Below are 15,303 nucleotides of genomic sequence, written 5' to 3' on the forward strand. Positions count from 1 at the left end.
CTACAAACCCTGGACAAATGTGGCTGAAAGGAGTATACTTTGGACAATGCAGACAATAGTAGCAAAGCTGTTTTTCAAAACTGTGAGGATGACGGGAAAATGGGGAAAGCATATACCAACATTTTCTTTTAATTGTTCCCAGTGACTGTGCTGGTGATGGAAGAATTAGCTATTCCTAGCAGACTGTGTATGCAATGTGGGATGAAGTAAATAATGAGTTACGGGATGTTCTAATTTAATCATCCTCTGGGTTCTTAGGAACCAAGATTCTCAGAAGGGAAGAAAAGACATACTGATATAAACAGTAAAGGTTAAGTCAAATTCCTAAAATCCTAAATTTGAATTAGAAGAGTCAGTTTAATTAGGGAGGAAAAAAGCAGCAGATTACATGTATATATGTTTGCATGTGCATAGTATATGTGAATGTGCATGTGTACACCTTTTCCCTCTAGCTCTGTTCATAGGAAAAGCCTAGAAATGGTGATTTGGTGTAGAAAAAAGAAAATAGAGATGTAACAGAAATGAGACTAAATAAAAGCCTATAGTCCTCAGTTTGAACTGGAAACATCATTGTGAATTCATGAGAATCATACCTTTAAAAAATACAATAAAAAGGCACATCGGTTGTGTGTGTGTTTACATATATAAAGAAACAGGACTCTGTGTGTCTATGTACACAGAACACTAGGAACAATGACTGACCCTATGGCAGCCAGGGTCCATCGGTGCTCCTATTTGAAATGCCATTTCTCACTAAAGAAACTGAGAAACTAAGAGAAACGACTGTCACTGGTCTGCTGGGCTGGGTGATACACCAGACAGGAAGCTACTGAAGACCAGAGGTCACAGCAAAGGGCCCAGTGGCCAAGGATGGGTGAGGTGAGCTACAAAAAACCATGTGTTGACCTAGTTCCTGTAAGGGCTGTAATACTCAGGCACCAAAACCAGAAAGCAATGGGAAGCATCTTTTTATAAAAATACCCCAATAAATAAAGAAAAAGAAATGACCGAATGAGAATATCTTCATTTTGCAATCTGCAGTATATGAACAGATTAACAGGTCCTAACATAAAAACAGATAAGCAGACATGAAAGCACACACTACAGTCTTGCCACAGGGACAAACCGAAGTCCGATGCACCATCCAGACCCAGCTACCAGCGGGCAAGAAAGGTCAGAGCCACATGGGAAACAGCACCATGAGTATGAGTGTGCACTCGGCAAAAGCCAGAAGTCTGTAGGTGAAATAACCTGGGTTGTCCTTCAATAGATAAATGAAGGAAAAGAAAGTGGGGGAGGGAAGCCTGCTGATTCAGAGAGACTTAGAAGACATAGCAAACTATAAGAAAATGAACACAATTCAACATCAGTGTCTAGGAATGCACACGTGAGTGATACAACCAAAAAGAGACAGGGGAGAAATAACTGAGTGTGAAACTCCAGGGTTGTAGTTATTTTGTGCAGAGGGAGGCAGGGGGTTAGTGTTGGGATTGGGCCCATGAAGGGCTCTTGATATGGCTGGGAAAATGCTATTCATCACACAGGTGATGGCTACATGGCTATTTGACTTATAACTGATGAAGCTATATTTGTGTGTTTCTGTGGTTTCTGGTATCTCGGTTTTATATTAAAAATAAAAGTGCTTAAGCAATATAGGGACACATATTCCCCACTACCAGCTTAGGAAAGGCCCCTGTATCCACCATGTATGACCATAACATACAACCAGAGGCATTTTTATAGGACGAGCTCTGGAGAACCAGTAAGAATGAAGTTCTCCTCCCTCTTGTAAACCAGTCGAGAGGCCGAGAGTGCCTCTAGCTCAAAAGGGCATTTTGGTGAAGGCTGAGGAAGGTCAGGGTGGGGCTACAGGAGAGCCAGAACGAGCTGAGTACCTCCCCCTTGCTGGATGCTGTGCTACGAAGAGGGGCTGCCTAGGCCTGCTTTCAGGAAAGAGACTGCCTCTGCACTTGATTTGCTTGATGTATTTCATCAAAACAGAAGTTACCAAGACACTAAGATCACCTGGCAAAGGCAGAAGTTTTATTTTCTCTCGGCCAAGTAAGTTTCCAAATATGGGTTATTAATAAATGAGTCACAAGAGTGTACTCCTCTTAATGTTTACAAGGATGCTATGGGAAAAAACTGTGTACTTTGACTAAACGCCGTAATTCAGTAAATGAGACAACATAATACATTGTTAGGGCTGATTGGTGTTTTTAAAAGATTGTTCTCAAGGGAAGTTCATCAGAATCCAAGTCCTAAAATGGAATATCCAAAGCGGCAGTTCTAGCTCTTTCATGAAGACAGATGTGACTTTATTTTCTCATGAGCTGATCCTTTCAGGGAAGAGCTAGTCAAGATGGTCCAGGAGGAGAAAAAGATGCACTGTTCCAGGATTTAAAGTCACAATTTTCTTTTAAATCCTAAATGTGATTTACCTACATAATGTTTTATAATATAAACAGCATTAATAGCTCCTGGATTATTCTCAGCTAAATGCCTATGTACAGCATGTGAACACGAGATCATGCTCTCTTTACCACAAATGATGATAAAATGATCTGGGTCTGAGGGAATGTACATTTGGTAAGCACCATGTGCCGCTATTGTGTTAGCTCAATAGCTACAGAAACATTCCGACACCCCTCCTGTCTGGACATAGGCACTGAAACACTGGCCTGGGACGATCAGGCACTCAGGAGTGAACCGGCACTAGCACTATGTTGTGTTATTACCTGAATCGCACCCTGGTTTTTATAGCCTCTGCCATAGTACCTTCCACCTCTTCCAAATGTTCTGATCACTGGAGTGGAAATAACTCCTCTTGGACGCCTAAACACATAAAAGAGGACAAAAACAAACAGACTTGAATCTGTTACAGATAACATTTAAACATTTAAAATCATATCAAATGGATTTAAAGGTGTCTAGTCTACGCTACAGGAAGCACAAACTTTATTAAATCATGGTCACACCAAAGATTTAGTCCAAGTAATCAATCTTATTTTTTTGGTACATATCCAGTGTATTCACTTTTCAAAATAATGCACTTCAAAAATGTTCTTTTCTTAAAAAACATTAAAAAATGGTTAACTGAGTAATTTTGGGATAATTATTTAATAATGGTTTAAATAATTACATAATGCTATATATAATGGAATCCTATACAACCACTAAGAATGATGTTAAAGAAGAATGCATTTAATGATGTAAAAATGTTCCTAGTAAACTCATGATTAAAGTAACAAGTAAGAGGCTGTTTTTTTAAGCTTACACAAATAAATTTTCATTGTTCAGAACTTACCCTCTTGCTGGTCCTCCAACAGAAACTACCTGTAGGGGGAAAGGCCCACGGCCTCCACGGCCCCGTCTGCTCCCAGCCCAGTGGCCAACCACGGTGCCAGCTATTTCTAGCTTCCCTCCCTGAGAAGGTATAGGTTGGATTCCTGCACAAAAGTAGATGAAAAAACATCTTTACAATCACAGGACTAACAAAGAGATATAAGCAAGCAGTTTCTTTTCAAATGTGGTTTCCATTTCATATGAAGCCCCTTTCTCTTGCTTTGTGAAGACTTGTTTATTATGTGAACTATCTATGTGCACAAGTTTGATTTTAATGGTTTTATTTTTAAGCTGTTGTTAAAAATACACCTGAAAGTAAGACAACTGTGTTGGCTATTTAAAGAACCCGTGACAACTGAAATAGGTTACAACTGCAAAATGAGCATGGCTGTTAGGTAGAAATAGATCCAATAAAGCATTGGGTGCCTATGGCACACCTCCTATATTACCGAGATGGAAATCTGCAAACTCAGAATGTCTTTCTCTTTGAGTAACTACTTACAAGTTTACTACCTTAACTAAGCATTACAGAAATTAATCAGTAAAGCTAGCCTGTTACTTCTTATTGCATTATTAAACGATAATTTCCTTAGGCAGGGTTACAAATATTCATTGTATTCACTAACTTCTATTAACTACTGGTAGCCTGCATATTCTAAGGTTTTCTGACTTACCTAAGAAAATCCTCAAAACAATTAGTTGGTACCAAAATTTCTGATAAAAACAAAACAAAACAAAACAGAACCTCAAGCATCTTCTTTTCTGGCACATGGAATGGATTATAATAAATTCTCCATCATCTTGGTATTAGCCATGATGATTAACAGCCAGGTCGCGCTGTTCAACAAAATCTACAAGCCTTACATTTTCTAGTGGCCGCGTTAAAAAAGTACAAAGAAACACATGAAATAAATATGAGTGATGTATATTTTAGGGAGTTCCCTGGCAGTCCAGTGGTTAAGACTCTGTGCTTCCAATGCAGGGGGCATGGGTTCGATCCCTGGTCGGGGAACTGAGATGCCGCATGCCACATGGTGCAGCCAAAAAAAAAAAGGATATTTTACTTAACCCAATATACCCAAATTAACATTAATTTCAACATGTAAGCAATATAAAAAACAACTACGAATGAGACATTTTGCATTCTTTTTTCTGTATTAAGTTTGTAAAATTAGATGTGTGCTTAGGACACAGCTCAGTTCGGATGAGCCACAGTTCAAGTGCTCGAGAGCCACGTGTGGCCAGTGGCTACTATACTGGACAGCACAGATCCGGATTCCAGACACAATTTGGTGGAAGTTAAGAAGCAGGCTCCTCTTGTCATTTCAGACTAAAAAACCACTTCTGACCAAACAATGTTCATAGTCAGAACTCCCCCCTCCTGCCCTCCCTGCCACCACAGTATTTTATCACAACTGCAGGCCAGCATAAGTTTCCAGGTAAGGGTTGCAAGAAGCTGAAGCTGATTGTGAAGCAGAGAACACACGTTACTGTGCACTGCATGATGCGCAGTAACAGGAGGAAAAGCACCCTGGACAGCCGGGAGAACTCAGGGGAGGCAGGAGAGGGGCATGCAGTAGGAGAGGAGAAGTGGCTCCTACAGCTACAGAGAGAGGGCAGCATTCATCTGTAAGAGTCTTACTGCTACAAAAGATGTCTCTAGGTAGCTTCTGTAAGTATGCAAGTAACTGAGCTGGAAAAATATTCCCGGTCAAGAAAGGCTTGCCTATCCTAAAAGTTCTTCAAAATTGTATTTGAGTAATCCTGTAATGTAGACTTGATAGCCATGTTTAGATCTGCAGTCCCAAAATGTGGGATTTATGACAAAGTCACAAGTCATGGGCTTCAAAGTACAGCAAAATCACAAGATAGTATTTCAAGACTAAATGTTAAGACTTTTTCTCTCCCTCACAAGCCTAATACAAATAAGAAGAGAAGCAATGCGAATTTAAAATAGACTATTTATATATCTGATGTTAGATCTTTCTTTAAAAATGTTTCTATGAAACAAACTGCGATAAAGTTTTTCATGCCAAGAATTGTACAATGCCCTTAGAATCTTCTAAACAAGCATCATCCTCTTTACCCAGAGGGGGCTGTTAGGGAATACGACAGGAAAAAAACATCACTGGGTATTACTGGGCAGCCTGTTCTAACACAGGAGACAATGGTTAGGGGGCCAGGTGCACAGAAGAAGGGCTGTGTGTGGACACACACTGGCCCCTCTGGAAGGCAGAGATGGGCCACAGCAAAGCTGCTGCAGAGACCTGGGGGCAGGCAGAGGCTGGGAGAAGAGCAGCAGTGAATGCCAGAGTGGGGACCTATCAGGAAGGATATGGTGCTGGAGTCAGGACAGACGAGGAGGAAGAAGAGTCAGAAGAAGCGGGAAGCTGCTGGCGGACAGAAGCTCTAGGAGGAGGTGTGGCATAATTACCGCCCTGTGACTTGCTAGTCCTGCTGCTGTCACTGCCTGAGAAGGCTCCGCAGTGTCCTGCTGCTGTCGCCACGCGGAAGGCACGGTAAGCGCCTGTCGCTACAGTTTCCCCATAGGGGCCTCCAAAGCCACAGACTCCTGTGGGACCCGGGTGGAGAGAGATGGGAGAAGCCATGAGGAACTGGGTTCAGGGAGAGCCACCAGTGGGCTTTCAGGCAGAGTAACCCCCATGTCCTTCAGCTGCCAGGGAGGAGACTCCTGACCCCTCCTGTCACCAACAACACTGAAATGTCGCCTTGCCTGCTCTTGGAGGAGCCTCTGGGGACCGAACACTATTGCTGTGGGCTCTGCCACAGACTTGGGAGGTGGCCTTAGTGGAGGAGAGCTCCACTGACCCCACACGTGAGAAAATCTTAAATCACAAACGTGAGCAGAGTTTTCAGCTACACTGACCAATTTTAAAATCTTATCTCTGCTATTAATAGCTTTTGTAGTTCCCGCTCCCTTTCCCATACATAATCTCTTCCGGGATCAAGTTTGCTCCTTTCTAATGTGAAGAGATGTTGCTGCCAACTTCATAACTAAGCCTGTCAATTATTTACAAGGTCTCAACACAGCAAGATATTGCCCGCTAAGAAGGCCTGCACGCTGTACGTGCGTCTGTCTCCCCACTCTAGCAAGTCCCTATATACAGTGGTGGACACACTCACCTGCAAAGCCCCGCCCTCGGCCCTGTGCTGGTGGGACGGGCCCGAAGTGCCGTGGATACACGGAGGTGGGGTAGAAAGGCAGCGCCGCTGGCGGTGGGAAGGGGAGCGGGTGGCTCTGCCGGGAGAAGTTCAGCCCTTCCAGGATGCTCTGCCGCATCTTTTCTACCTTGGCGGCTTGCTCGGCCTGGAAGTCAAGGACTGGCATGTGAAAACTTCACTCACAAGGTTTCAATTGAATTGGAAAGAACAGGAAAGAAATGAGACATGCTGACCACTGTGCCATGCCTACTTATTTACCCATAAATAACACAGTCACAATCTGCTCAGTGATACTTGTTTACAGAATGCAAACATGACCCCAAAAGCAAAAATGCAAAAAAAAAAAAAAAAAAAGATTAACAGATACCTCTTCATCTCATAATCTTAATCTCATAGAACAGGAATTTAAATTTCTACTTTCTCAGCATATCTTCAGGTGAGAACCATTTACTATAAAGTTTATTAACTGAAAATGAATTTGGTTCTCAAAATCAATGAGTAAGTCCAGACAGATCATGCTCACAGCCTTCCTTCCACTTGTGGACCAGGGGGTAGATGATGCCTAGTTCACATCTTTAAAATGTACTTTCCTATCAATTTAATTTTAGGTCAGGTATTTACTGTATTTTACAGAGAAGGAACTGAGGCACAGAGTGATAGATGCTTTTTAAGGGAAGCCTAGAGCTCTTTGAGACTGGACAGGACAACAGCCCAATTGATCTGTCTGTGGGGCTGTCTGTGAGATGACTGTTCAGTCACCTGCACAAATGTGGACAATACAACTTGTGTATGTCAAATTCCACTGTGAAAAAACATCAGAAACATTCAACTTGAGTGTCTTTTGTTAATAAATACACAAATATGTACACCAGCAACCAATCTGTAATCAGAGAAATTGAAAATCTGCTTACTCTGTAAATCTGTCTTTAGACTGAGCTTGACTAAAGCAGCACGTGGGAGAATGCATGTTTTGTAGTCTAAGGTTAAAAAGCTTGCAGCACATGTGAGCTTCTTTTATACAAAGGGACAAGATAACCTCATAACCTACTTCACTTTATTTTTAAATCAGGATTTTTAAAAAGTAGAGTCAATCCTCATTATTCATGAGTTCCACATCTGCACACTTACCCACTTGCTAAAATTTATTTGTAACCTCAAAATCAATACTCCTGGCATTTTCATAGTCATTTGAAGACATTTGCTAAGTGGGATAAAGTTTGAGTTGCCACCTGAGCTTGAAGAAGACACAGCATTGCCTTCGTGTTTCAGCTTTTATACTGTAAACATGTGTCCTGTTCACTGTCTCCTTAGTGCCACACTTTTCGTGTTTTTGTGAATGATTTTGCTGTTTCAAACGGCCCCAAGAGCAGTGCTGAGTACTGACTAGTGTTCCCAAGTGCTAGGCTGTGATGTACCTTACAGAGAAAATGCACGTGTTAGTTAAATGAGCTTTGGTGAGGCTGAGTTATAGTGCTGTCGGCCATAAATTCAATGTGAGTGGATTAACAATATATATGCATTAAGAAGTATTTAAACAGAAACACATGTAAAACAAGGTTACATATTGACTGGCTGATGAAGATGATGTGACGGGAGGCTTGCAGGAACCTAACCGTATATTTCCCCTAAGAGCAAAGGTTCAGTATTTGCTAATTCAGTGTTCAAGGCGAATATATAGAATATAATTACCGTGAATAATGAGAACCAAGTGTATATCCTGAGCTGGGCACTAAACTGGCATTTGGTTACACACTGGGCTGGGCCCAATCTAAATCAAATTCCTGTCGCACAGGCTTGTTACAAATTCGGTAGGAAAGACAACAGATTAGCCAGTGAGCGTTATTTCATTCTGGCTGGAGGTGGCCACCTGCTCCTCCCTGCCCCACCCAGCCTGCTTTCTTGCAACTGACCTGACCATCACAGAGGTCGATGAGTGGGGTCTTTTCCCGGCTTGCTTTGAGGAGTTTGGACTGGAAGAGCTTCCCATCAAAATACATCCAAGGACAGCAGTGTTCCCAGGGCACTGGCTGGCCACACGCGTCGTTCGCAAACAGGGCCATGTCCACGCCACTCATGAAGAGAGCTGACAGCTGAATGCCGCGGGGGTCGAGGTTCTCAATCTTTAAATGGAAAAGAGTGATTTCTATGGAGTAAGAATACTACAGTATCCAATTCTTACAATGTCTGACTACAACTCTCCACAGGTAATGAGCACATTCCTCAACCAAATGCCCCCTAAGCAGCCCTATCACTACCTTACAGTGTCTTAACACTGACTTGTCTGAACAGAAAGACTTACATTATTTAACAAATTTAAATTTAAGAGACTGTTTGATAAACACACTGAAATATTTCAATTTGGAATTTGTAAAGAGTTACACAAGTATCAAGTAATACTGTATTTAAGGTGGACACATGACAAAGTAACAAATTATTAATAGTCTCCTTAGAAGTTAAGAAGCCCACAATTCATTTACGAAATAAAATTTTACACTGAAGATTCTAAACACTGGTAATATATTAACAGAAATGTTGTAAAAAGGAATACTCTATTAAGATTCTGCATTTTTCAAGCAGTTATCTTAAAAAATTACTTGGTATAATTTCATTCTTAAGTTTGTACTTTATGTTTACATTATTTTATATGTTAATGTTTTAGATAGCAACTTGTTAATGAGACTGTCAAAATGTTTTAGGAGAAATGGATAGCTTATAAATGAAAGAACACAACAGCAAAAACACTGTATTTGAACCATGCAGACTATCAGAAGCTAAAGACTTGTATCTGTGGGTTCTTCTCACTCAGTCATTAGTGCTGTGAGCCTTCCTTTGTACACACAGCCCTTTCTTCTAGCATCTAATGTGTAGGATAAGAAACACTGACAAATACAGTCAACTCTTGATTATCAGTGAAGGACCATGTTTGTGGATTATCCAGGACTGAGCTTTAACTGTCCTGGTTTCTGTCTTCCCACCTTCCATGCTTATTTTCTAAGGTGATGGTCTCTTGAGAATGCAGTCTTTATGGGTACCAAACTAAGCAATGCCTAATTGTGGCAGGTAAACTGGCTTTTCATTAAAGATAAAAAAGATGACTCCAGTGCCAAATACTAATGAATTTGATTATCTGATGTTTTGTGCTGTCAGTGTCAACATTCCCATTATCAGCTAACACTGTGTTTTCCAACCTCCCCCCCCTTTTTTTTTTAAATTTGAAGTCAATGCAGTAAAGAACTTCCTGAACCTGGAGAAGTCTGTCCACCCCTCCCAGCCCACCTCTGCTGGCTCCTGCTTCTCTAATGTAGTGTCAGAAAAGGGAACTAATAAACATGTTCAGTTGAGGGCAGGTGGGGTCAGGATGATAGAATTAGATGCCTTTTTACATTTATGAGCAGAAAGGGGAGAGAAAGAGGGTCAAAATGGAAAAAAAAAAAAAAAAAAGTCACCTAACTTACTGAGATCCCCACCGGCCTTGTCTTTCTCTGCACTGCAGAAAGGAAGTGGAAACTCCCTTCTTCTGAGTCCTGAGGCAGAAAGAGGGAGTTTCTCCTCCCTAAACACTGACGCTGTGGGAAAGTGGCACAGCAGCAATGCCAGCCCAAGCTTGGAGGCTGCCTGTGCAGAAACCCATCCCCTGGCCCCTCTGCAGGGACCATGGCAACCAGGCCTCTAGCCGCTCTCTCACTGTCAGCCCACAGCCTTCCAGGCCAGAGGAGGGAGGACCAGGTCAAGGCTGAGGGGAAGGGAACGATGGTGCTGATGCTGCTCTAAAGCCGTTTGCTTTATAACAAAGTGCCAGTGGGGTCCTTCTGGTGAAACCCGATACTGCTGTCATTTCTTAGTCACTGGTGGTGTTGGTCATACCCACCCTTAGCCCTTATTTAACTAATACAGCTCAAAACCATTTCGGGCAGATGGCCATCTGCGTGCTGAGGCTAAGCAATGGGAGCCGGTGCATGGAACACAGAAGCACCCTAGTTAGAACAAGTAACCTCCCAGTGAGCGGATGGGAGGAATGGATAAATCTACATTATCCACACACACATATATTTATTTTAAATGGCCTCATCATTAGTTGAAGAACTGTGTTCTTACGGGTTTAAAAAATGATTTTCAAGTCAATTTGTTTTAGAAATAACAACTACCATTAATTCAATAGAGAAAAATTCTTAAAATAAAAACTGCCTAAATAATGTGAATAAAATCTCAATTGCTGTGTGGATTTCACTTCATTCAAAAAAATTTTTAATTACTTTACGTGGTGTTTTATATTTCATCCCCTAAATGTTAACTGCACACATAATACTATCTAATATTTATGGGGCACTTAATAAATATGTATCAGACATCACTCTAAGTATTTTTCCATGTATTATTTCATTAACATCTCAACAATCTCATGTATGATACTGCTGTTAGTACTCCATTTCATAGATGGAGAAACAGAGAGCTCAAGGTCACAAAACTGATCTGGTGGCACCAGAATCTGAACCCTTGATCATAGAAATGGTTGCAGTATTCACATTCCAACCTCATTCTCTTATACCACATAAGATAAAATATTCACCATTATTCAAAGTTCCTCAACTAGAAAAATAGTGACAAAATTTTATGATCTTACAGGAAATACAAATATGGAATGTAGCTCTGGCCAATTAGTTCAAGAACCAAATTCCAGTGAGGTTACTTGGTCCAACTTCTAATTACTGGGCAACAGACTCTTACTTTGATTGGTCATATTTACCTATACGCACAACAATTCTTACAGGTATCACAGACATGCTGCACGTCCCTACTACTGTCTTTAAAGCTCTTCATTTTCCATCTTTTAATTCTGCACTTGGCATGTGAAACTGTTAAAAGAATTTAAGGCAATTATAGGGATGTCAAAAGCAAGGGAGAAAGAAACTGGATAAATATTAAAACTGTGCAAAGGTCCTTCTCCTCATCCTTCACCCGCCCTCCTCCAAACACAGTGTCAGTGCTGATTTTACCTTAGTCATTATTTTTGTGCTGGTAACCTAGGAGAAGCGCCACAAAAATAAACCAGGGAAAAAGTGAAGGCCGTCAGTCAATCATTGTCATGGATCCTCAAGGAGCCACGCAGAACACTCAACTATTCAGGGTCGTGGCGGGAGGACAGAGACTGGAGAAGATGAAACTCTTGCAAATTCATTTAAACCAACGGTTTCAACATCTTTTCCCACCAAACCTCCTATCAGAATAGCCATCAAGAGGCCAAACTGTTCAAAATTAGGTCTTTTCTTTCTCTTCTCCTATTTATTCTCAAAGCATATAATGGACAAAAATGGGAGAAGAAAAACAGGATCTGGGCAATCCACAAACTGGACAATGGCCCCTAAAAGAACAACAAAAATCAAGAGTTGACTATATCCTCAACAGGAAAATGGTATTTTACAGAAAAGCATCGTCATTGCTTTTGAAATATCAAAACAACTTTAACGGTTAAGTGAAAAAGCAATTTTGAAATTTACTTTTCTATCACTGAACTTTGGGACCCTCAGTCTCTGCATAGGGATTTTTGTTCATTTAAATAATGATTATTCCTATCAGTTCTCAGTCTGATAGCTGAGAGGATCTCTGATCTTAAAAAAAACCCAACTATCTTTCCCCCCAATGAATGCTGTTATTTTCCCTTCCAGCTCTTTCAGAATTTATGGTGCTCGTGAATGAAGCACTAACGATGCAGGCTGTCCTTGGTGAAAGGAACACAGAACTCCAGACCAGCAAGACCCAAAGGGATAGTGGTGGGCTTGAAGTAACTGCACATAAAATGGGTCTTTCTAAACACAGCTCTAGAAACGCCTGGCTTTAGATGAAGAATCAGGAGAAAATTATGAAAGCACTAAGACCTCAAAAGAACCAAAATGAAAGCTTAGAGTGCGACTGTCTTTCAAAAGTTATATCCTATGTGTTGATCCAAAAATGAAAAGGATATGGGAGAAGATGAACTTTGAGTAAAAGCAAGTTGATGGTGAATAAGGCTTGGTGGGCATACCTGATACCTGGCGGTCTGATTTTCAGAACTGGGATGTCAATACTGATGTAATAATCTAAATAAGAGAAACAGGAAGTAGAGGTAGAGGGATGGCACCACACTCTAGTAAAAGTATTTACAACACCCCTGAGCACAGTCTGCTGATGAAGATGGTGGCGGTGGCACCACACGCTAGGACACAGGGAGGGAGAGCCTGCACTTAGTACCAGCCTCTCGGGGGGGACACCCGGCCAAATATTCTAGAAGGAAAACTTCAATTCAAAACCATTTAAAAAAAAATAATTTCTGCCTAACAAACAGAAAAGCTTAAACTACAAAGAATACAATTTGAGGTAGAGTCTCCTAAGTTTGGTTGTCTTTAGTTTAGCTTGTTTCAAAGTCATCAGAAGCCTAAGGCGACCACAAATGACATGGGCTCCACACAGTTCAGGGTCAACACCGGATTACTGAATTTAACTCAGTAGTTTAGGGGAAACCAGAGATTTATTGAGCCCCAACAGGAGAATACTGAAAACCCATCAAATGAGCCTAAAACTCTTCTGCAGGGAAAGAACGCCTTCATAAAGAATGGCAAAAAGATCTAAAAGTGAAGGCGATTTTGTCAAAAGAGATTACTTGATTACAAATCAAATTCTGTAAAAAACAAACAAAAAACACAAACAGCAACAAAAGAAAACCAAACCAATGGCAAAGAAAAAAACAAAACCCTGTACATTAAAAAGAAAAGGCAGATCCACTAATTTAGCTAACTCTGAAAAGTCTTGAATTTTCTAAAATTTAGTGTAGAAATTAGAAAGCGAGTACAGCCATGTGGACACAGTGACTAATAAAAGTGCACTGAAAAGATAAGCACACCAAAAAATCAGGTGACAACATGGAGAAAATTAATACTGTCAAAACAATTAAAGAAAAAAAGGAATACTAGAAGGGAAAATTAAAAGGAATACGATGTTAAATGCTGACTAAAAGGGCACAGGGATGATGACATAACATTGTTCTTCAAGTGGTTTTTTTAAAAGGGATTTACAATACTAGGAGGGCAAAGACTATTTTTTAGAGAAAACGAATGTTGTATTTAGGAACAACAGAACGAAACAAGAAAAAGAATCCTGGCCAGATGTTAGTAAATTCTTAGGACCAAGCCCTCCCAGGGTTTGGGATTCCCACCTGAAATAAAAGGCAAGTTTATTTCCTGATGTGGAAAACAAGAATAAACACCCATTGGTAAACAAGGGAAAACCTTTATCGAACAAAAGTAGACTTGACTGTTTCCATAACCGGGAAGGAAATTCCTTTTGCCCTGAAGGCTCTAAGTTCACGTCATTATTATAACTAGTTTAGTGCACTGAGTGACTCCTCCGTGAGGTTAGCTGTGTCTCACAGAACTCCAAAACAAGACTTCCCAAAACAAGGAATGAGGCTTGTCAATTACCTTGAGCTCCTGCAGCTGATCAGGCTCATAGAGTTTGGGGGACAACGCCTGTGCCAGGAAGGCATCCAGCTCCTGGCGACGCAGTATCCGTGCTCCAGGCCATTGCACCATATACCTACAGCGGGTAGACAGAGAAGGCCTGGTGTCAGGATGGAGCAGTCACCAGTCACATGCATAACCTGGTGTTCAGGTTCTAAGGAGACTCAGGATGACACAAGCTAAGGAGGCCTATATGGATTTCTTACCCAGCTTTTCTATTTTCACTGGATGATGCCAATTACAAGTGAAAATCTAATCATCATCTGGGCTGATCAGAATGTTTGGAGTAATTAAAAATAACACTAAATTTAAACACACTGCAAACCAGCTGGTAAGTGATTTTTTGATACAACTTTACTTTTGTGAGGTAAAAGTTAAGCACAAATTTTACCCTGAAACCCTGAAAATATATGTTAAGCGCAAATTTATATGACTTATCTATTTTAATTCAAGACAGGATACCTGGGAGGCAGGCCCTAGGTCCAAATAAGCAAGATTTATCTCCTGATGAAGAGTAAGTGTTGTGCGAACCGTGTGCACAGAAGGGGCTCTGGCAGTGGCAGGTGAATGCCCTGCAGTGGAATAGGAAGGGACAGCAGGGACAAGAACTAAAGCTTCAGCCTTCAGAACTGGTACCTGCAATCCCTGGGGACACACAGACTTACTGGGGCCACCCTGGTGTGAGCAGCTAAAGGGAAATCAATTTCTACAACTTCAACCTCCATTTGTACTATCTACCTGAGAACTGCCAGGTGTCCACAGTCCCTTTTCTCTGCCAATCATTTCCCCTTTACTCACCTTGCCGCACGGCACTGCCCCAGTGACAACCTCCAGGACATTAAGCCAAAGCACAATCCCAAATAGTATTTGGGTGTGAGAGAGTAAAGGGATAACCACTAAGAACTTCGTCATAAGTCTCATTGCATGTCCAGTGGTTCCTAAGTCTCTGCATTCAGCAAACTTGAAGAATGACCTAGCCAAGTTGCCAGATGATCACCAAAAATAACTTCTGGAGATACATAGATCCCTATGTGATCTCTGGCAAATAGCTTAAAAGGAGTATGGAGAACTGTGACATGCCTAACAAAACTCTTTCTAGTACTGTCTGCTGAGAACGTTTTCTCAGTGCTTAAAATTTAAGTCAACAAAAATCAGCATCAGAGTTGGTACAGAGCCTGCTCTCATTTCTATAATAATTAACATCCACCCACAGGAACATAAACTTAAAAGGTGAAGGAGGAAGTTTCATCCAGCTGATTAAGAGAAGTATTTTCAATAAAAATCC

At 41.1% G+C, this 15,303-nt stretch overlaps 1 protein-coding gene across 4 annotated transcripts in view; it reads right to left on the reverse strand.

Moving 5' to 3' along the window:
- The window catches only part of FAM120A (family with sequence similarity 120 member A), a 104,122-nt gene that overhangs the window by 5,371 nt on the left and 83,448 nt on the right, over positions 1-15,303 (reverse strand). The window contains exons 12-17 of one of the 4 annotated variants that reach the window (XM_060155433.1): positions 13,980-14,094; positions 8,439-8,648; positions 6,490-6,673; positions 5,780-5,917; positions 3,308-3,449; positions 2,739-2,835 (exon numbers count right to left, since the gene is read on the reverse strand). In XM_060155433.1, coding sequence (XP_060011416.1) covers positions 2,739-2,835; positions 3,308-3,449; positions 5,780-5,917; positions 6,490-6,673; positions 8,439-8,648; positions 13,980-14,094 — 886 coding nt within the window. Of the gene's footprint in view, positions 1-2,738; positions 2,836-3,307; positions 3,450-5,779; positions 5,918-6,489; positions 6,674-8,438; positions 8,649-12,547; positions 12,603-13,979; positions 14,095-15,303 lie in introns of those variants that run through there. The other 3 variants (XM_060155434.1, XM_060155435.1, XM_060155436.1) reach the window with 3 other exon arrangements.

This window comes from Lagenorhynchus albirostris, chromosome 7 (genome assembly GCF_949774975.1).
Source record: "Lagenorhynchus albirostris chromosome 7, mLagAlb1.1, whole genome shotgun sequence".
In the NCBI taxonomy this organism is placed as follows: domain Eukaryota; kingdom Metazoa; phylum Chordata; class Mammalia; order Artiodactyla; family Delphinidae; genus Lagenorhynchus; species Lagenorhynchus albirostris.